Source organism: Mustela nivalis, assembly GCF_964662115.1.
Source record: "Mustela nivalis genome assembly, chromosome: 4".
NCBI classification, from domain to species: Eukaryota; Metazoa; Chordata; class Mammalia; order Carnivora; family Mustelidae; genus Mustela; species Mustela nivalis.
In genome coordinates, this window is record NC_139023.1 from 57621394 (window position 1) to 57643481 (window position 22088).

Consider the following 22088-nt stretch of genomic DNA (forward strand, 5'->3'; position numbering starts at 1 on the left):
TGAGTCATAAGAGTGTATTTACTGCTGAAAGATGGAAGTTGACCTGTTCTGCCTGCAGAACAGGGCCCAAGGGATCACAGCTGGAGGAAATGCCTGCTGTTGCTCAGAACAAGAAAACCAGGGCTTCGGAAAATCTTGATAGCCAACGTATTTTCAAACAAGGAAACTTCATGCACGTCGAGCTTAAGTTATTTGGGGGAAAAAAAAGTGCTGATATCGAGCCACTTAAGCAATACTTGACGGCACCCATGCTTGATTGAAAAATAAAATACGGTGTCTCCTGTGGGCACGCTGTTCTGACTTCACAAAATTGCTGCAGGAAGCCCAGGGAGCCTTGCAACTCAGTGATGGGCGAATCTCCAGAGGTTTAGAGTTCAAGTTCAGTTCGGGTAATAGCTTAGCTGCTTTTATGTTTCCAGAAGCTTAATAGAGTCTGGGGGAGGAAGAAAGGGGTGAGGAAAAGAGAATTGCTTTGAGTAGCTGATTGCAAATGCACAGATCTGAAGAGTAGGAAGGACAGCTGGGAAAGCATGACCTCAGCCCAGACATGGCACATGGGGCGTACCAGGAGGACAAGTCCTCAGCTGCATCAAGTGGCAGTGGGAGAGAGAAGCTATTTGCTCTCTTGTTTCTTATTCTGAGGTCTTGAGTTAACTTAGAAAGATGAAGGTCGTGTGTGTCATTTTCTTTGATCCACCCACATCAGCTATAAATGGGCTCATCATTTCTGCTTGCACAGTACTGAGTTCATTTGTCTAGAATAGTATTGGCTTATGATGCTGAATCACTCCTCAACTCAACATACATATGTTTAAGACCTGTCATGGTGGGTCCATATGCATTGTTGGGAGGTAAGTGAGGGAGTCTGAGTTGAGCCTTAAATAGTCTACTTCTAGAGACAGCACCTGGAATAGCAACAATGCATATGGACAGTGATGTTTCCCAGGGACCTGGAGCAGGTTATTTCAGGTCCCCATTGCTAAAATAGAGGTCATAATACCTGCTTCATAGGGTTGTCGAGAGGATAAAAATGAGGTAATATATGTAGAATTGTGCCAGGCTCGTAATCAGGGCTATATTAGTGGCGAAAACAGACACTAATCAAATAACCACCAAGAAAATGGATAATTATAGAAACTGTGATGTGTGTTATGGAAGAAAGATATGTGGGTCAATGAGATCTGGATGAATCTGTGAGAGGGAGAATCAAAGGTTATTCCAACATGGTGATACTGGAAGGGAGAGATCCAGTCGAGTGAGGCCTTACTGAAGGAAAAGAACGATTTGGAGAGCATTCCAAGCTGTTCCACATGATTTACCTCCTATCAGATCAGTGATTGGTAAGTTCTTTTGTTCTGTGAAGGGCTAGACCCCATGGTCATGAAGTCCCTGCTGCAACTCCTCAGCTCTGCTGTGGTAGTGCAGAAGGGATCGCCAAGCCCTTCGCTGAGCTGTCTGCCTGCCTAGGGCACAGACTTTGTCTTAACCACCTTTGCAACCGCAGTCCCTGAAACTTAACAAGGTTCTCAATAGATGTTTCCTCCAGAAATAGGAGTAAACAAGTAATATCCACTCAGGAGAACACCTTCACTCTAGGATTCTGTTAGGTATCGAGAAGGATCAAGATACAATATAAATGACAGTTATGTGTCTGATCTTAATTCAGTTCAGATTACCATCTCAGTGAGATTGAGTCCCACCCTCGGGTTCTTCCTAGGGCTCCTTGCTCAGCACGAGCCAGCTTAAGACTCCTTTCTTTTCCCTCTGCCCCTCCTCCCTTAAAAAAAAAAAATAAAGACATCTTTTTAAAAAGATACAATAGGACTCAAATTAGAGGGTGCTTTCCCTAGTAAATCCACTTTGCGGCTTCCACCTTAGGTGCGTCATCTCTTTAAGGATCCCATCTCCAAGTACATTCACATTCTGAGGTGCTAGGGGTAAAGGCTTCAACATATGAACTTGGTAGGAGCACATTTCAGCCCATAATAGACAAAGAAAGCAATTGGAATTATAAAGTATATGTCACAGCTTCGCTTTGAGCCCAGGATTCTGAGGAAAGTCATGCTCTTTGGCAGAACAGCAACTTGTCCAGTCCATGGATGCTCCCAAGAGGGACTTCATCTTTCCATCCTTGGCACCCTGTATCCCCTCTATGCAATTTTTCTTGAGAAGCAGCCCCAGGCTCCAGTTGCGAGTCTACTGCTGATCTCCCCAGGACTCAGTAGAGAAGCTCCTGCTGGACTAATTGCTCAGAGTGTTCTGCTGTGGGAGGGTCTTTGGGAATGCTTTTCCTGTTTGTGCTGTTCTTCTTCTTGGGAAAAAAATAAAATCAGGTCCTCGGGAGACAGCCAGTTTATCTAGCTAGCACAGCAACATCATGCCTAGAGCCTTTGGAGCCCTTCAAACAGCTCACACAGAAGGTCTATTCAATGCATTAGGAACCAGGCTCTTCATTTTTTTCACCAGTTAATTCTGAGTCATGGGTCTACTGTTGTACTCAGTTCTATCTTCCCATGTCTTAGAGCAAGACATAGCTCCTCCAGGTGTCCCTTATCTCCAGATGAGCTGATGCTACTCCAGAAATGTATGCCAATGTGTTCCTTTCTTTCCTATGCCTGTGACTTCTGACCTCATTAGACCTTCAGCTCTCAGTGACTTCCAGCTGACCTCTCCTATGATCTCCTCCTGTCCAAGCCATCCTCTACTCAGGTCACCAGAATAATTGGTTTGCAACTCAAATCTCTCCGTGGGATTCCCACATGTGAGAGTGTTCATGTTTGTTGAAAAGGTAAGGATTATTTCCTCCCCACAAGGACTCAACCCCTCCACTCCCCTGTCTCACAGCCCACTCACACACCCATAGTCGTGAGCTTCTTGCCATCATTGGTCCACCCTAGGGTTACTGACCTCCATATCTTGCTTACCTTGCTTCCTCTGCCTGTGATGCTTTTGTTTATTTCCTTATCAATCTCTAGACCCAGTTTGGTATCATCTCTCAAGGAAGCTTTCCCTGTTCCTTCCCATACTGGGTTATGTCTCCTACTGTGATTCCCTATTCATACTGCTGTCATTTAGTTGTTAGATTGGATTGTATATCCTGTTGTGTATCCAACTTCCTGACAAGACCATGAGCTTCTCAAGAACAGAAGTTGAGAGTTACTGTTAAAGCCCTAGTACTCAGAAGAATCCTTCAAACAAAGAAGATCCTCAGCCAACACTGAACTGAGCTCCTGGTTTTCAAGCCCTCACTCTATGTCCCCAGTCTACAGACGTGGCTGAAAACTACCACACCCTCTCAGCAGTCTTTAAACTAAGATTTGCAAAGAAGTTGGCAATGGTCCCAAATCCATCTGCATTTGTTCTATCTGTTGGCTCAGGGGCGTAAATGCAAATCAAATCTTAAGAACAACTCCAGGTAGTCGGTCATTCCCCGGGGAAAACATGTAAATTAAGCTCAGCTAATGTCTCCGGATTTTGCCAACTATGGAATTATGTTGAAAAGACAGGGAAGTAAACACAAGTCTCTCTGCCTGCATCTTGTCTCCATTGACAGTTAGTGAGGATTCTAGAAAAGCCCCATACCTCAGTCTATCTTTCACTAAGATAGGATCTCTATTTTTTGACCTTTGGCTTAGACTCACCTGAGAAATAAAATGGAAATTTGTTGCCCAAATGCAGCTTGAGTGAAGGCCTTGTTCTCTCCTTCTCTGAGGTATAAGAAGGGAAGACTCTCTTTTAGACAGAAATGTACTATGAAAATTCACCCCTTTTATGCATGCAAATTATGAAAACAAAAAGGCGAGACATCCTTGTTTCAGCCAGGGCAACCCAGTTAGCAACATATTCCATCTTCCCCTTGCCTCCCTGGGAAGGTGATTTTCTTCTTACACAGAAGTATGAGCATTGAAAGTAGAGACAGAATGCATGTTGCTTCTCAAGCACCTGTGCAAATGAGATTTGCTTCTCTAGAAGGCAGAAAAGTCCCCAAATACCTGCATCAATGGTATCTACAAAGAAGATTCTCACTATAGACTGGATGTTTGTGTCTTCCCAAATCTCATATGTTGACATCCTAACTCCCAATGTGATGGTATTTGGAGGTGGGGTTCTTAGTAGATGAGCAGGTCCTGAGGGTGGAGCCCTCATGAATAAGATTAGTGCTTTATAAAGAGACACCAGAGAGCTCTGTCCGTTCTCCACCATGTGAGGGTACAATGTGAAGCCAGCAGGCTGCAGCCCCAGAAATAACTCTCACCAGAGCCTGAACATGCTGATGCCCTGCTCTTGTACTTGCAGCCTCCAGAACTGTGAGAAATACATTTCCGTTTAAAAGCCACCCATTCTGTTGTACTTTTGTTACAGTAGGAGCTGCCCTAAGACAGTTCTGGATGCCAGAGCTTCTCTGAGCTGTCTAGAGCCCCAGGGAAATGTCGAATTACCCCAAACACGTCTGAGTGTACGTGCAGTGGCAAAATCACCTCATCACAGAAGACACCAGCTCTCCAACCCACAAGCAGTCTTGTACTCCTTTTTTTAAAAATTGTATTTATTTATTTATTTATTAGAGAGAGAGAGGGAGAAATAGAGAATACAAGAGGGAGAGTGGGAAAGGAAGAAGCAAGATTCCAACTGAGCAGGGAGCCCAATCTCAGAGTTCAATCTCAGGACCCTGAGATTATGACCCAAGCTAAAGGCAGACGCTTAACAACTGAGCCACCCAGGCACCCTGCAGTCTTGTACTCTTATAATAACAATCTTCTAGTCTCAGAGCTTGAAAATGGGTCTGCCTTCAGGGTACAGCTATGATATCAACCTGATCCTGGGAAAGTCTTTCTTCCTTGAGCTTCATCTTCCTCACTTCTAAATGGTAAGTTTTATACTCAATGCTAGTCAACATTTTTATCAGAGGGAGTTTGGGAGGGCATGCAATATCATAGACTTGTTTGAGAACCAGAGGAAACTGTACACTCAAGAAAAATGTCCATTCTGCATGAAATATCACTGGGAGAAAAAATCTCCTAAACCCATCAATCCCATGGTTGCCCCTGGAATCCAAGTACAGAATCCTCATCTGTCAAGAAAATTCTATGACTTGGAGGTTTGGGGGCAGATATTGCAGAATTAAGCAATAACAATGAAGAAAACCCCAGGAACATGCAACATAATCTCATTTTTCAAAACTCTCTGATTTCTGAGAAGAATGACTAGGGTTCATTTGCATGCAATTTTCAAATATGTTTCATGGTATAGATTCTGAGTGATTTAATGGGTAGTGATCTTCCCAGCGTCTGCCTGTCCTTCTCCATAGTTCATTATAATGTTCTGCATGTTCTCCAGGATTGCCTCCCTGCTCTGGGTACTATAACGAAGGGTGGCGGGGTAGGGACAGGGGTGGCTGTGGGAGGTACAGGACAGGCAGATCTGTTCCATTTCTCCCTGAAAGCTCTCCAGACCTCAACGTCATTCACCTTCCCCATTACTATTCAATGTCTGCTAAGCAGTTATAGTCTCACTTTTAAAATTTATTCATTTGACTTATTTTTTATTTCATTCCGAAACATATTGAGAGCAACTTTAAAGATTTAAGAAGATTCTAAATATATTCTAAACATTGAAAAGCAAACTCAGGATTAAGAAAGATGGAGAGGGAAACATTTGAACCACAAGTGTCAATAATGTTGTTTTAATTACGTGTCAGATTTGGCTTTGCATTTCCTTGCAGCCAGGACACAAAAGAAAATCTAACATAGTCCTCTTTATAAGAAAACTATAAATGAACAAATTCCTCATGGGACAAAATTACATTTTTTTATCCCACTACTAAATTCTAAAAGAGATTTCTCATGTGAGTCCTTCTGAAAATAACAGCATAACATGATAGGCATCCTTGTTGGAATATTAACAATTATATGCACATACATTCCTGGACTTATATCAAGAGCCTGACAAGTTTCTGGTTTCTGGAGATCCAAAGTGAAAAGGGGTTCCAGACTTCCATGAGATTCCTGAATGAGAAGGATTGTAAACTTATCAATTTCAAAACAAATGCAGAGGAACGAGAAGATTCCACAGAGGATGGTACCTGCATTCAGTCATGCATGCATGCATTCGCAAAGTGTATGTGGATCTCCCAGTACTGGCTGAGCATGGCTCAAAGCCCTTGGGATAAGTCAGTGAGCAAGATGGACAAAACCGTGGCCCTCTGGGAACTTACCTTACAGTAAGAGAGACAGAAATAAATCAATTAACATGTGTGTGTCCATGAGGTCAATGATAAAAAATCAAAATAAAGTAAGCGGAAAGGACAAAGAGAGAAAGGGAAGGGGGGAGAAAAGAGAGAGAGAGAGACCAGAATTGCACTTTTTTTTTTAAGACTTTATTTATTTGAGAGAAAAGAAAAAACAAGAGAGCAGGGGGAGGGGCAGACAGAAGCAGGCTTCCTGCTGAGTGCAGAGACTGAAGCCTGGACCCTGAGATCATGACTTGATCTGAAGTCAGACACTTAACCAACTGGATCCACCCAAGGTGTCCCCAGAATTACTCTTTTAACAATGATGATCAGACAATCCCTCTAAGGGGAATATTTGAACAGAGGCTCAGAATGGAAGGAGAGGCAAGGCATGTAAATATCTGAGGCATGAATGTTCCAGGCAAAAAGATCAGAAATCACAAAGACACTATGATGGTCTAAGTGATGGCCCCCAGCAGAACAGAATTTGACTGTGCTTGGAAATGGGGTCTTTAAAGATGTAATGAAGTTAAAATGAAGTCATTAGATTGGGTTCTAGTCCTGTACAGTTGGTACATATACTCAGGACACAGACACAGAGGACAGACCAGGTGAGAACACAAGGAGAAGATACCATCTGCAATCCAAGGAAAGAGGTCTCTGAAGGAACCAAACACTTGGTCTTGGATTCCTAGCTTCCAGAACCCAGAAAGAATAAATACATTTCTGTTGCTTAGCCTCTCAGTCTGTGTGGTACTTTGTTCTGGCAGCTCAAGCAAGCAAAGAGGTCTGATGTGGGGATTTATTTAACATTTTTAACAAAAAGCTTGATAACACAAAATCAGGCAGTTTTTGAGGGACTAAGCCATGACTTATCCTTGTCTTTCTGCTTTGTGCAGAGGCACGCTGGATGCTCAAAAATACTTACTGGCCAGTGAATGGAGGAATGAATGGATGAGCAAGTTATAAACAAGTATCCCAGTCCATGCTCCACTTTTTGGTGCCACATTGATGTTCTCTCTAAAAGGAGCATTTGCTGAGGTTTTCTCCAAGTATCCCATCAGCTCTGAAATTCTGTAGCTCTATGGCCAGAGAAAGAAAGAGGGAAAAGTTACATTTGAATGAAGTGCTATCCAATTCTTGTGTCCCACATTAATCAGGATGATCATATGTGCAAGTGGCTTCCATGGCTGAGAAACAGGTTCATGATCTGTCGGTGGACAGTGGGTCCTGGCTTTTTCTCAGGGGGTAGCTCAGGGGCTTTGATATGATAGGTAGAACTTCTGTTTCATGAAAGTCTTAAATGAGTGAAAAACCAATATATGAGCATTTTGAACATGGTCTAGGCAAATCCAGCTTCCTTCTTACCACCAAGATCTCCAAGCAAAGGAGCTCTTGATTGTTCTAATACAAGGAGAGAGCACCAGAATAGAAGTAACACCCAAGATCTCATTAATTCACTTAAATAGTGCCTGATGCATAGTAGCCTCTGGACTCATCTCCCAGGGCTTCACTTTTGTCATCTGTAAAATAGGACCATGATTCTGCCTGTCAGGCCTCATAAATCTCCCAGGTAGGTTATTAACAATAGTCCAAGTTTGCAACTGTTTTTTATAGCCCTTGGTACAAATGAACCAACCACCCAAATTCTGGCTGGTGTTCAATGGCACATGACCTTAGTGTGATGAGTGCACTGGGAGGACTGTTGGACAAGGGGAAGAATCAACATTTGAAATGTTCCTCAGGCACTGTCACCTTAGTGAGAATAAGTCTCTGATTCTTTCTTATATGAAGAGGAGGCCACAACAGTGAACACCGTGGAGGTCTAAGGGAGTGCAAGGGAGAAAAGGAAACTGCAGGGGGTACGTGGACCAGAGCCCTCTCTCTCGGAGAGGCAGCCTTGCTATGCTTTAGCCTTTCAGAGGTAGACTAATCTTTGTTAAAGGCGCCAGCTTCAGTGTTGCAGAGTGTGCATTTTGGCTACTTATATAACTCCCCTGAGCCTGGACGGCCACATCTGTCTAATAGGGCTGTCCTGCAGGCTGGTGGGAAGATGAGATGAGTTTATGGGTGTGGCACACCACCTGGTGCCAGTAGTGTAGACAAGTCCTGGTATGTGCTGCTCCTGCCTGCCTATGGTGCTGCCTGGGGCTACCCGGACTGCCATAAGTGGCTTGCTTCTAGGTTGTCAGAGGACTATAAGCCTGGCAGGAATCTCAACACCACACACTTTTTGTACATAACTCTAGGCCTGAGTTTGAAAACCTGCATCCTGGTCCTGGCCCTACTCATAACTTGCTCTATGCTTTGGGTAAGTCTCATCCTATCTCTGAAACTTCATTTCTCTATCTCTGAAAATGGAGGCTGCATCCTTTCCCCACTAAGATCCCATTTGCTTTAATAATGCAGAAGATGTTTTGTGTGCGCACATTGTCTCGTAAGAGCAAATGTTTATTTGGTGTTTCCTACACCATGCTCTAACACTTGATGTGTTTAAACATATTTAGTCCTCACAAAGCCCCATGAGACAGCCCTTCTTATTCTGTCTTTCACAGAAGGAAGCAGAAGAGAGGTTAAGTGACCAGTTAAGGTCACAAGACAGTGGAGTCTTCCAAATTCAAAACTAAAACCGAGCAACTTGGCTATAGAGCTCAGACTCCCTTTTGTATAACTGTTCCCTTTGAGACAGATGTCCATCTAGCCTCACTTTACATATGAGAAAACTGAGTCTCAGACATTCTCAAAGGGTCTCAGACAAGGGGCCCAGAACCTTCACCTCAAACCTCCTGCTACCAACACCTGTTATCTTGGGCATAGTGTGAAAAGCTGTCCTTGCCAGGAATTCTGCCCCAGATGAGATCTCCCTGTCTCCTTGGAGTCTGGCCTCTCATTTCCTGGCTTAGGTCTACCCTGATGTTTTTTTTTTTTTTTTTTTTTTTTTTTTTTCTTGTTTGGGCAGCTTCCCCTCCTCCCCAGCTCCTGGCTGTTTGAGAGGGAGGACGTCTGCCAGTGAACAAGCACATGCTTCCATGTTAGATTTATGAGATTCTGGATCAAGTCCCCAAAGAAGCAGATTAATCACAAGAAGTTATTTTCCTTTTAATTAAAAAATATTATCTACAGTGGCTCTGGCCCTGCTGATTCTCAGAGCAGACAATAAGGGTGAGCAGAGAGAGTGAGTAATATTAATTTTCCCCAACTAATTTAAAGATAACATCCCTCACATGTGCCAACGGCTAACACGCTTGTTTGTGAACCAGGTCGTCTCTTACCTCTGGGCTCTGAGTTTCCTCTGCCTTTTTATTGACTTTGGAGACATTCCCAAGGAGGGAGACATGCAGAACACATAGTGAGAGATGAGACCAGTTACAAGCATCCTTTTTAGGAACAAAAGTCATCTGGAAAGCAGAGGGAAGGAAACTTTCAGCCAAAAGCCAAGAGGCTACAGATTTCATGAAGAAAACCCTGAACTTCAAGATTTGACTCTGATATTAGGTATCCATGGTGTTGTAGGATGAATTGTATCCTCCAAAATTCATGTACTGAAATTCTAACTCCTCGTTATTTGGAGATAGAGTTTTTATAAAGGTGATAATTCTACATGAGAAGCCAAGGGCATGCCCTAATCCAGTCTGATTTCTATCCTTGTAAGAAGGGGAAATCAGAATCCAGACCCACAAAGGGAGAAAACCATGTGAGGACAGAGGGAAAATACAGTCACTTACAAGCTGAGAAAAGAGGTCTCAGAAGAAGCAAAACCTCCCAACATTTTGCTCTTGAACTTCCAGCCTCCAGAACTGTGAGACAATAAGTTTCTGTTGTTTGAGCCACCCAGCGTTTTATTTTAGCATGACATCTCTACCAGGCTAATGTAAAAGGACGGACCTATCTGCTCTAGAGGAAGTGTATGAGAATTCATCTCCAGGTTCCCTGTTGGTTCTGTGTTTCTCAGCTGGAATATCAGGGCAGCTGTGTAGCATACCTAATAAGAATTCAGAGATAAAGATCTTGAATACTGAGTAGGCTTTGAGGCAAGACCAATGTTGCAAATTTCTGTTTTCCATGCAGTCTTAGAAGCCCACTATGCATCCTCGGGTTCCACACTAAAGTGAAGTTTTCCCTCCTCCTTTCTCATGCTACTCCCCACTTCCCATCCCCTTTGGATGCCCGAAGGTTCATAGAGTATCACTCCTCTGCACCCTATAGCCCATCACAATTACCACAATCTATTGACATTGATTAGTACGTTTCATGGATGGATAGCATAGTGACCAAAAATAATAGTCATTCTGTATCCCTGCCTTTTGCAGTGTGACTTTGTACTTTCTCTCATCAAAACTGAGTCCATTTACTTCCTGGCCTCTTGAATCTTGGCTGGCCTTATAACTAGCTTTGCCCAGTAGAAAGCCTCAGAAGTGACATTGTGTCAGTTTCAAGTCAAGGCCATGAGAAACGACATGGTGGAGAGTCTGGAAGCCCAGCCACGGTTATTCTAGACTAGCCTACAACTTGTCAAGCCTAAAACAATTAAGAAAGCCCAGCCAAGACCAGTAAAGTTGCCTGTCTGACCAAAGCTGACCACTGAATCATGAGTAAGTATGACTTAAGTTAGAACAACCCACCAGAGCCCACCCTAAATCAATAAGTCACCAAATCATGAACCAAAGAAACAAGTCTTTTCAGGCCACCACATTTTGAGGTGTTTTGTTACATAGTACATCCTGACTAATACACCACTTCTCTTGTCTCTCCTCCCAGAATGTTGCACCTTGAAAGCAGGAGGCATGCCTTCATCATTTGTGGAATGCATACAACATAGTAGCAGTGTGCAGAAAATTTACTAAATGAAAGAAGGAGGAAATTTTTCCTTTCATACATTTAGCTACTGAATATATGATTTGTGGAAGATTGTATTTTCAAACTGGATACTACAAGGTAATTTTGCCTCACCCCTATCAAAACTTAGAGCCTATTTCTTCACCTCCTTGTGTCTGCACAAGCCCTGTGACTGGCTTTGAGCAATAGACTACAGTAGAGGTGACACTGCTAGATCTTAATATAACCTTTAACTGGCCTGATGCTACCTCGTGGGAGCCAGGTGCAATAGAGTAATAATACCAGTTTTGATAATCCCAAATCATGTGCAGAATCCCTAAGGATGGAGAAAGAGAGGCACCAAGGAGCCCCAAGGTCAAGACATGAGAGGGCTATGCCATTGACAAGTGGATACTCTAGACTTAACTGTACCAGGAGGTACCAGATGAACTACCTAGTCCAGTCCTCCCCCAATACTTGACCAACAAAACTGAGGGCAAAATAAATGGTTGTTTTAAGCCATTAAATTTTGATATTTTGTCACAATATCTTAGTTCATTTGGCCTGCTGTAAACAGCATATCGTAGTCTGGGTGGTTTATAAACAACCACATTTTATTTCCCACAGTTTGAGAGGCCGGAAGCACCAGGATATTCAGTTCATGAAGGACACTTTCTAGTTCATCCACGGCCATCTTCTTGCTGTGTGCTCACAGTGCCGTAAGGGGCAAGAGCCTCGCTGGGGTCTCTATTACAAGGACACTAATGCCTTCCAAAGGTTGCATGTCCTAATACAACCACATTGGGAATTAGGCTTCAACATATGAATTTCAAGGGGGCACATTCAATCCACAGCAAATAAATAAACAAAACACGGATAGCATGTTGCAGGAGAAAATCTGGCTCTAGAGCCATTAAGTAAAGATTTATATCCTGCCTTGAATTCTTAAAATTATGTGATTATGGGAAGCTCACTTAAATTTTCCAGTTTGCAGTGCCCTCCTGCCTATGATGGGGATGCACTCACTCATTCAATAAAGCTCCATTGAGTGTTTGGAAGGAACACAGTGAATAACACACAGTCTCTGCCTTGAGGGAATTAATAGTCTGTTTGAGGAAACAAGGCAAGGGGCCAGCAATTCACAGGACAGGGCTATCAGCTCTCCATTGCACTAAGTAGAGTTAACCCTGGACCATTTGGGAGGCGTTGGGAGAATAGGAGATTTACTTCTAGGACTAGTACGGTAAAAGATAGATGATGTAAAATATAAAGTGGGACCAATGGTGCAGGGAGTTTGTTGGCTCAGTACGAAGTTGTTTAAGGAAAGGGAGCAACATGTCTTTGGAGTTCAGAGATAAGGCAGAACATGGAGACGTCCTAAGAAATAACAGCTGGATTGGGAGTAGCAGCAAATGTGTGTGGTGTGTATTTCCAATTCAAGTCCATTATCGCAGATTGGACAAATCTAGGAGAAACTAAAATGAACTTCTCAGAAATGAATTGTGCAGTCGATTTTAACCTTTAGGGAAGACACAACTTGATGAATGTGCCATGAAAAAGGGTTACTTTAAGCATTGTTGAGAGGAAAAAAAAAACAATTTTAGAAGAAGAGATGGTTTTATAATTCAGAGAAATGTTGGGGGAAGCAGTGGAGAATAGACAAGGAGATTAAGAAATACAAACTTTTGTTTTATTTTGTTTTAAATGGAAAAACTACAAACCAAATAGTGCCCAAAGGGAGGACTCTGTTGGAGTAGGAAAGTGTAGCTCCCTGAAACAGCTAACAAAGAGAATGAACATTATTTGATATTGTTTCAAGCTCTGTGCAAATTATATCAGTGTCTGCATTATAACTATTTAATACAGGAACAGAGAATAAAACTGTGGAACATTAATTGAATCAGAGGTCAGGAGGTTCCAATAAAAAGTTCCAGGCATAAGAAGTATAATGGCCAGACCAAGGATGGGAGATGAATGTTTCATCTAAGTGGCAGGGGTTCCAGCTCCAGGAATGTAGAGTCCTCCACCCAAGGAAAGTAAGGTCAGAGGGAACATTTCCCCCTTTACTCAAAGGCTTTGGGTCAGGCAGATAAATAAGATTACTAGTATATTATCAGCACAGTAATGCTGGGAAGTTGCTTTCTTCCCACCTTGGGCCAAATATAAATCTTTCAGAAGGAGAAAATAATAGAAAAATAAACGTGACAAATAAATCATCTTTGGGAAATCAGTGTTCCTTTCTTCTGCATGTGGGTTCCCTGCTTGCACACTCTCTCCTAGACCATACTGTGAGTTCGACACACATGGTTCTGTTCCCGAAAGTCCTGAGCCTACTTCCAAGGCTTTCATGATCCTCTTGCTTTGGTATGTTCTAAGAAAAATTACTTGGCAATCGAACTAAAAGTGCTTCCCGAGAATGTCTTTATCTCAGGTCCTCTAGAATTGCACCATCTATTCCGAAGTAAGTCACCGACTACAAAAAAGAAAGTGTAGGAAATGTCCCCTGGTTTCTGAATACTCTAAATATGGACTGATTCTAGAAAAATTCAATAGATATCGAGACTCTAAGTCTTAAGGAAGTTGCTTAGAAATTAGAACTAAAGCATAGAACAATGAAATCTCTCCAGGTATGCATTTTCATGAGAATGGGAGAAGTGATGATAGCATCAAATATTTGCGAAGTGCATTATGCACATAAACAAAAAATTAGAACTAGTTTACACCATGTAAAGAAGCAATGACCATGTCATCCTTCCAAGTGCTTAGGTCACCCTTCAAAGATTAAATCTGGGGAAATTTCAATAGATGAGACCAGCTGTAAAAGTAACTCACGATTAACAGCCAGGTTCCCCCAAGAGAATTAGGGAGTCTTGGGTTGAGACTTGGAGAAATATAACTGGAATGGGATTATTCCTGAAAAAGCATAAGCCTCACCAAATGAAAAATTCTGTTTTTTGAAATAAAAAAATGAATCCACAGAGAAAAGGTTTTCTCAAAGGAGAGGAATGGAGAGATAAGAAGGGCAATGGGTACAGATAAAGCACTTATGATATGCTGATAACTTGGCACAGCCACCCAACAATTCAGTAAGGTGGATGATATGATTCCCATTTCCCAAGAAACAGAAGCTTATGAAGTTCAAGACACCATCCTAGGGTCACTCCTGTAATATTTAGCCTAACTTGGATTTTAACACAAATGACACAAAACAAGAGTTGGATATGTCTCACTCAGAGAAAAGGGCACCTGGATGAGGGCATTTGACAATAAGAAACCTATAACAGGCGAATGGAAAAGAGGATTTAAACTTAATATCTTGAAGACATTGGTCATGATCATCCTTCCAATCCCATTTTCTGGCTTTTCCTTCCACTGCCTCCCATTTCTTGTCCTTTCACTCACCAAATAACAGTCTGAGTGTCATTTGGATGCCCCAGACTAGCCAGTAGGGTAAGAACTGGCTGCACAGGGGAAGTGATTGCAGAAGACACAGTCAAAGATGGGGTCCGATAATAATAAGTCATGCCCTTGTATCTTGCCTGCCCTCGGGTGCAAGCTTGTAATCAATACTTGTGGCTTGCTTATAATCAATGGATTATGGAAAAAATAACAGATATCATTCTAGTATTAAGTTCTGTTCTCTAATACTCTGTTTTAGCAGACTAGAATTATAAAGATTCTCCTGTAGTCCTTGGGAAAGTAAATAGTCATGTTCCTCTGAAGAGGACTACATGGCAGGGAAATGTGAGCAACCTCTAGGAGTGGAGCATGGCCTCCAGCCAACAGCTATTAAGAGTCAGGGTTGGATGAGGGGTGCCTGGGTGCCTCAGTGGGCTAAAACCTCTGCCTTCAGCTCAGGTCATGATCCCAGGGTCCTGAAATCAAGCCCTGCATTGGGCTCTCTGCTCAGCAGGGAGCCTGCTTCCCCCTCTCTCTCTACTTCCTTCTCTGCCTACTTGTGATCTCTGTCAAATAAATAAATAAAATCTTTAAAAAAAAAAAAGAGTCAGTGTTGGAGCACCTGGATGCCCATTAGGTGTCCAACTCTTGATTTCAGCTCAGGACATGATCTCATGAGATCAAGCCCTGTGTTGGACTCCATAATAGGCATGGAGCCTGCTTAAGATTCTCTCTCTCCGTGCCCTCTTCGGCAGCACATATACTAAGATTCTCTCTCTCCCTTTCTTAAAAGAAGAAGAAGAAGAAGAAGCAGGAGAAGAAGAAGGGTCTTTAGTCAGATATCCTCAAGGAATTGAATTCTTCCATCAACCTGAGTGAACCCAGAAACAGATCCTCCCCATCAAGTCTTCAGATGAAAACACAGACTAGGCTGACATTGTGATTGTAGGTCGATGAGACCCTAGGGTTGAGGAACTTCTGCTGTTCCAGATTCTTGACTCCCAGAAACTGTGAAATAATAAATACATGCCATGTTAAGCTGCTAAGTGTTTGGTAATTTGTTATGCAACAATATAAAACAAATACACTGAGTTTCAAATATACTTGTTAGAACAAATAGCACTAAGTATATGCTGTCTGTGTACTTGTAACAGCAACTAGCAATTCTAGTATGTGTACATGTATGGGCCTGTGTGTGCTGACAAGCTGTGCATATAGACTAAATGAAGGCCTAGTACTAAGAGAAGCTGATAGAATAGAGAAATGCAGGCCAAGAGAGAAAACACAAGGTAAACAAAGGGGAGCACTTGACATTCATGAATCTAAGATGCTTTCTACTTTGATACTCCATGAGCAATGGTTTAAAGTCTCATATCAGAAAATCAATTACTTTTATGCTGTGTGATTTTAGGAAAATTATTTAAACTCTATGGCTCATTTTTCTCATGTATAAAGTTAAAATGATAGTGGTACTTACCTCATAGAGTTGATGAGCACATTAAATGAGATAATATAGATTAAGTGCTTAGAACCAGGCCTGACACAAAGTGAACACTATATAAACATTTCTTATGGGGAATCCATAGCTAAAAAATAAGGTGTCACTTATGAACTCAGAAAGTAGGACACATGCTTTCCATAGTCAACCTCTATGTCCCAGTGCCTACAAGAAGGTCCAGGATGAGGCGCCCCAAACTACGATATTATAGGTGGAGTAACTGGCCTTTGACTTTGCACAAACCCAGACATACAACCACACATTTATCACCATTGAGATCTGTTTCCTAACTTTTCCACTGTGTACCAGCAAATAGCAAATAAAAACAAAAATAATGTAGGAATAAAACAACTTTGTCTCCCATGCATAATAGATGGTAATAAATCATTCATCAGCAGAAAAAACAAGTGAGTGGTCATGCATTTCAGCAAATAAATCACCAGCAATGTTTTTGGAAACTGAAATAAGAAACATCTGCAGGGAATCGAGCAAGGCTACCAAGATGAATAAGTCAGATGCACCATTAGTCTGAATTAGAGTCTCACTGATTTTAGGGTAAAGTCCATCTCCTGGCTCATGACTCTAACCTCAGGTGTTACTATATAATTTGACCTTGTCTGACTGAAATTAGAGTCCAGAATAGTCTGTTTCCTGGCATGTAAAAGGAATTTGTAACTGATTGAAAAACCAAGCTTCCTGGTTGCTGGCTAGGAAACTGGTATTTCAAAATCCATTTGGACCAGAGATGTGCTTCTGACACATTTTGATACAAGCAGAAAATCAGAAAAGTGATTCTGACAAACCAAACACAACATTAATGATGAAATCTCTCATCCTAAGGGAAAGATTTAAGAAATTGCCTATCAAAGAAAGTCATAAAATCTTGAAGCTGAAAGGGACTTTAGAAATTAATGAGCTCAGTGTTGGTGTGGTAAGATTAAGGTGGTTTTTCTCAAGATCAAGGCTAGTGAGAATGAAAGCTAAGAGCGGGGTCCAAGTTCTAGGTTAAGGTGGGGGCCTAGTTCTGGGTATACAGGAGGTAAAAACCCTTTAGAAATTAATGAACTTAAAAAAAAGAAATTAATGAGCTTTAGAAACTTTAGAAATTAATGAGCTCAGTGTTGGTGTGGTAAGATTAAGGTGTTTTTTCTCTCAAGATCAAGGCTAGTGAGAATGAAAGCTAAGAGTGGGGTCCAAGTTCTAGGCTAAGGTGGGGGCCTAGTTCTGGGTATACAGGAGGTAAAACCCCGTGAAAAACAAGGAAACGGACTCAGAGTGGTTAAGTAACTGACCTGAAGTCACACCATGAATGAAAGACACATTTATGGCTAGAAGTTCAGTCTTTCTGATCCTAATATACTTGTTCTTGGTCTCTTCATTGTAATACCTCCATTATTAGGACGAGAAATTATATTCTCTGTCTAGAACATGGCTAATAGCATGTGTTCAATAAATTATATCTAATATTAAGATTATAAAAATTAGAGAGTAGGATCATTAGATTGAGTTGTTATTCCTTTCAGCATTGTTGAAGTCATAGAATGCCTGATTCATCGACATAAAACCCCACAAAATATAGCATCTAACCAGGAAGCTAACATTACCTCTTTACGGAAAAAGTGACATGTAGGTAGGTTCAGGACCATGGGGTCTACTGCTTGTATGACCCAAAGAGTTGGAATATAGTGGTAAAGTCCCAGCTAATACACTGGCTTGGAGAGGGTACCCCATGAAGACAGGATGCCCTCCTCCTGTTTTCAGCCCATGCATTGAATCAGAGTCTTTAACCTGTCTCTGTGTCCCCAATAGGAAGAATGCACAGATCCAGAAAACAAGAGGTGGAAGGAGGAGTGTTCCACATATCATCATCCCAATGACCTCCTGATGGAAATCATACTTCCCTGATCCACAGCTCTGAGCTCTGCAGCACTGGAAATCCTCTTCTCCAAAAAGGTGCAAGGATCCAAATGAACTCCAAGCTACCACTGGCTCTTTATTTTCATTTATTTAAATCCAACTAGCCAAAACATAGTACATCATTAGTTTCAGATGCAGAGTCCAACAATTCACCAGTTGCATAAAACATCCAGTGCTCATCACATCATGTGCCCTTCTTAATGCCCATCACCCAGTTACCCCATCCCCCACCCACCTCCCTTTCAGTAACTCTCAGTTTGTTTCCTAGAATCTATCATGGTTTGTCTCCCTCTCTGTTTTCTTCCTATTCAGTTTTCCCTCCTTTCACTTACAATCCTCTACGCTGTTTCTTATAATCCACTGATGACTGAAGCCATATGATAATTGTCTTTCTCTGATTAACTTATTTCACCACTGGCTCTTATGCACTTTGGGTTCCTTGTGTCTAGGGCTCCTCAGACAAAAAAGAGTCACTGTCTTATCATAGATAATTGACACTGATCTTTAGGAGGAGGTAGGACTGTTGCTAGTGATAGAAGCAGAGATAACACTTGTCTATCTTGGTGATCCCTTTGGGCACCTCTTCGGGCTCCCTTGCCAAATGGTGACAATAATTGGGTAAATGGAACAATCCTGGCCCAAGAAGGGAACTTTCACCAGGATCTGAGGAATGAGGGTTTGGGTCGGATACAACTAACCCACCAAGACCAGCAGAGGTGATGACTGAGGTTAAAAGAAATTTAGGATGGGTAGTGGAAGAGAGAGATAACAAACACCAGTTCTGGTTCTGCAAGGAATTGCAGCAAAATGGTCTGCAGTTCATCTCACTAACCTCCCTATTGTAAGTTTCTCCGCAGATACTGAGGGCCATCCCCATAAAATCAAAGAGTGGAATGGTGATTGTCAGGGGCTGGAGGAGTGCAAATGGGGTGTTACTAGTCAATAGGTGTAAAGTTTCAGTTAAGCAAGGTGAGTAACAGTGCACCTATAGTTAACAATACTGTGTCATACACTTAAAATTTGCTAGGAGGGCAAATCCCATGTGATAAAACAAAATAAATTTTAAAAAGAAAAGAAAAATGAGAGAGAATGAGCTACAAGAGCCCTTGAGAAGTTGTTCTTCATATATATAGTGAGAAGTGGGTCTCCGTGGAGCAGGGGTGGAGTGTCACAGACACATATACAGACTGCTGCGGTCACTCCTTCAAGAATGAACATGCTGTGGGGCACCTGGATGGCTCAGTCAGTGTCCTGAGCTCAAGCCCAGCATTGAGCTCTACACTCAGCAGGGAGTCTGCTTCTCTCTCTCTTTCTGTCCCTCTCCCTCTGCCCCTCCCCCTGCTCATGCTCTCACTCTCTTTCTATAAATAAATAAATAAATAAATAAAGCTTTTAAAACATTTTAAAAAAGAGAGAATGAATTTGCTGCCCAGATACTGCCAGCTATTAGCCTCTCCGTGTCCACTTCAGTTGAGCTCAGGTTCTTTGCAAAGCTGTCCTCAGACAATGACTGATCTTAGGTATGGTAGCCAAGGCTATACTCCTGTGGGGAGTCATCAGTTAGTGACTAAGTTGGACAGTGGTGCTAGGGTGTCCCATGTTCATCCAATGTAAGACCCCCTTTACATACAATCTCTGCTACAGACCTCATCTTTGGGCCACTGAAGACTTTGTCAGATCCCAGTCAGACTCTGACAGCTTCTTGTGCCCAGTCCTTCCTCCTCCACTTTTCCTCTCATAATAGTAAGGCTTTTGCAGCCCTAACTCCATATCTCTGCCTGCTTTTCAGAGAACCCAACCCACGACTTCTGAATATTTACCAGAAGAGATTTGAGACTTTGCTTTCGGTAGTATTTATGAATCCATCATCAAATGCAAACTCTGTCTCTGCCCTAGATGATTTTATGATTTTACTCTTATCTGAATGTCATTTTATCCAGGAGTTTAACCCACTTTCCCTCAAGTGCTTTAAGGTCTTATGAGCCTTGGAAATAACCTATATCACCCAGCGGATATACAGAGGGAGTAAAAATTCCAGCATGTATGTAAGTCACACTTACAAAGAAATAAACATATGAGCTACAGAATATATATTTATAGTTATATTCTTCTGTATATGAGAAATTGTAGAAAGAGAACATTTGACCACTAATTTCCACCATAAAATGACCAAAATACAGTGAATGATGGGATTATTCCAAATGGCCAGCTGTTTAATGAGGACTTGACATATTCATAGGATACCACATTGGGAGAACAATAAAAATAAGACAGAGTCCATGACCTTAAATAACTCAGAGACCAAGAGAGAGAGGCATGTTAACAGATTATTTTAGTTTACTAAACAGCCTATTGGGGGTTTGGAATGGTTTGGCAATGGGGAGATTCTAATTTATTTACCTACTCCTAGGTTCATACTTTGGTTATGCCTGCAGAGATGGAAGAATTAGCAAAATCTGAATGACAAATGTGAAATAAACTTTGCTGTCATGCATAATTTAGTTACCCATGTTTTGTCATCCTCACTGATCAAATATGTTACTTGTCACAGACTCACACCTATTTTAGTTTAGCCCAGTCAGATTTCAAGACAGAGCCCTCTTCCCAAATTATTTATTTCTAAACAGCAAAAATTACTGATATCTGAGATGATTAAACTTGAGAGCTCCCCAAAGCAAGGTGGAATGGAGACACGTAGGTTCAAATTCTTATTTCTTTGTTTGATTGTTTAATTTTGCCCTAGAACAGAAGAATTAGGATCAGAAGAGCTAACCAGTATGTTTCTGTGTCACATGACTCAATGCCCTAAGGGTGTTATTTGACATCTTAAACAACAGGGTCCCCTGGGCCAACATCATTTTTCTGCTATAGGGGCTGAATGGGTCTCACTAAGTTCTTCACTAGCTTCCAAGGGAGCACACAGGTCCTGCTGAAGCCTGGACCCTTTTTGTGGTTTTTTTGTGTTTTTTTTTTTCTGAGGCAGGAAACTTGCCTCTGAGTGGTGAGTTATTGGAGCTCTGTTGCTTCCAGTTTTCACATTCGTGAGTTTCCGTAGTGTAGTGGTTATCACGTTCGCCTCACACACATTCGTGTGATCTCATGGGGTTGATGAGGTTTGTTATGAGGCTTGTTCTATGAAATGCAAAGTGAAGCCCCTTTAGCAATTGCCATCCTTTTTGATAGAGTCAAATAAATATTTTCCTAGTTTCTTTCTTCTCTCAGCTTTGTAAATGAGGCAGAGTTGCCTGGGGGAGGCATATAACATTACTCATACATTCCCCACTCACTGCAATTTTTCAAAGGAGGAAATGAAGAGGAGAGAAGAGGGGAGGAAAGATGAGGAAGAGAGGAGAGGGATTTATGACGACGTTGCTCCAGCGTACGTACCCCAAGGACATAGCCACCATCCAGTGGACAATCTAAGACAACAATCTAAAGGGAGTTTTCCATTCATTGGGTATACAAGTTTCATTATTACCATTAACACTTCGCTACATTTTTAAATAACTGCCTTTGAAAGACAATATTCAGAATAATGAAATAAGGAATTTTGTAATTTCTTAACTCCAGGAAAACAAATAGGCAATCTATTACTTTTCCGTTCCAGTGGAATTTCCAAAAAAGCTTCATACATAAATAAACACTTCTTAAACTTCCAAGAAAACTTTGTATCACGTAGGGAAATAAAAGAGAAAGCAATGTCATCAATGTCTTTTTATAACTATTCTTGAAATTTTCAATGTAATCACAATTCTCTTTCCCAGTGACTGGGCTGACACAAGATTGAAGAAGCTGTGGGTGGGTGGGGAAAAACTGCAAAGAAGAGATCATCAGGTCAGGATCCGGGAAAGCTATAATGCAAGATTGGTGGCATCCAGGGAAAGGAAAGCTTGTCCCAAGCTATCATCCCTCAGAGCTACTTAGCACCTGTTGCTTGGGTAACTCACCCAAGGTTAAGCTATTTTTTGCAAACCTTGGCATCTCCCTTTGCCAGTCTCAGTTTCTAGGCCTGACCTGGTGTTTCTGCATGGTCTTGTGTTGTTGGCAACAGCTAGTGCTAGACAGGGTTTGGAGCCAAATGCTGGAGCCTCAATCCCGCCAGCATTCCTGCTTCCAAGGTCTCCCTGCCTCAGGAGGCACCCTCAAGCTCATAGTGGCCAATGAAATAGGACTTTTCCCAGAAATGGGGCAAGAAAAAAATAATTACAACTTATTACAGAGCCCCTAGGG

At 41.8% G+C, this 22088-nt stretch overlaps 1 protein-coding gene across 1 annotated transcript in view; it reads right to left on the reverse strand.

Annotated features, from left to right (window-relative positions):
* LOC309862926 (uncharacterized protein) overlaps positions 1-22088 on the reverse strand; it is a 175675-nt gene that overhangs the window by 78184 nt on the left and 75403 nt on the right. The window contains exons 2-3 of the mRNA XM_082727355.1: positions 9502-9627; positions 7158-7311 (exon numbers count right to left, since the gene is read on the reverse strand). Of these exons, the coding sequence (XP_082583481.1) occupies positions 7158-7311; positions 9502-9627 (280 nt within the window). The remainder of the gene's footprint in view (positions 1-7157; positions 7312-9501; positions 9628-22088) is intronic.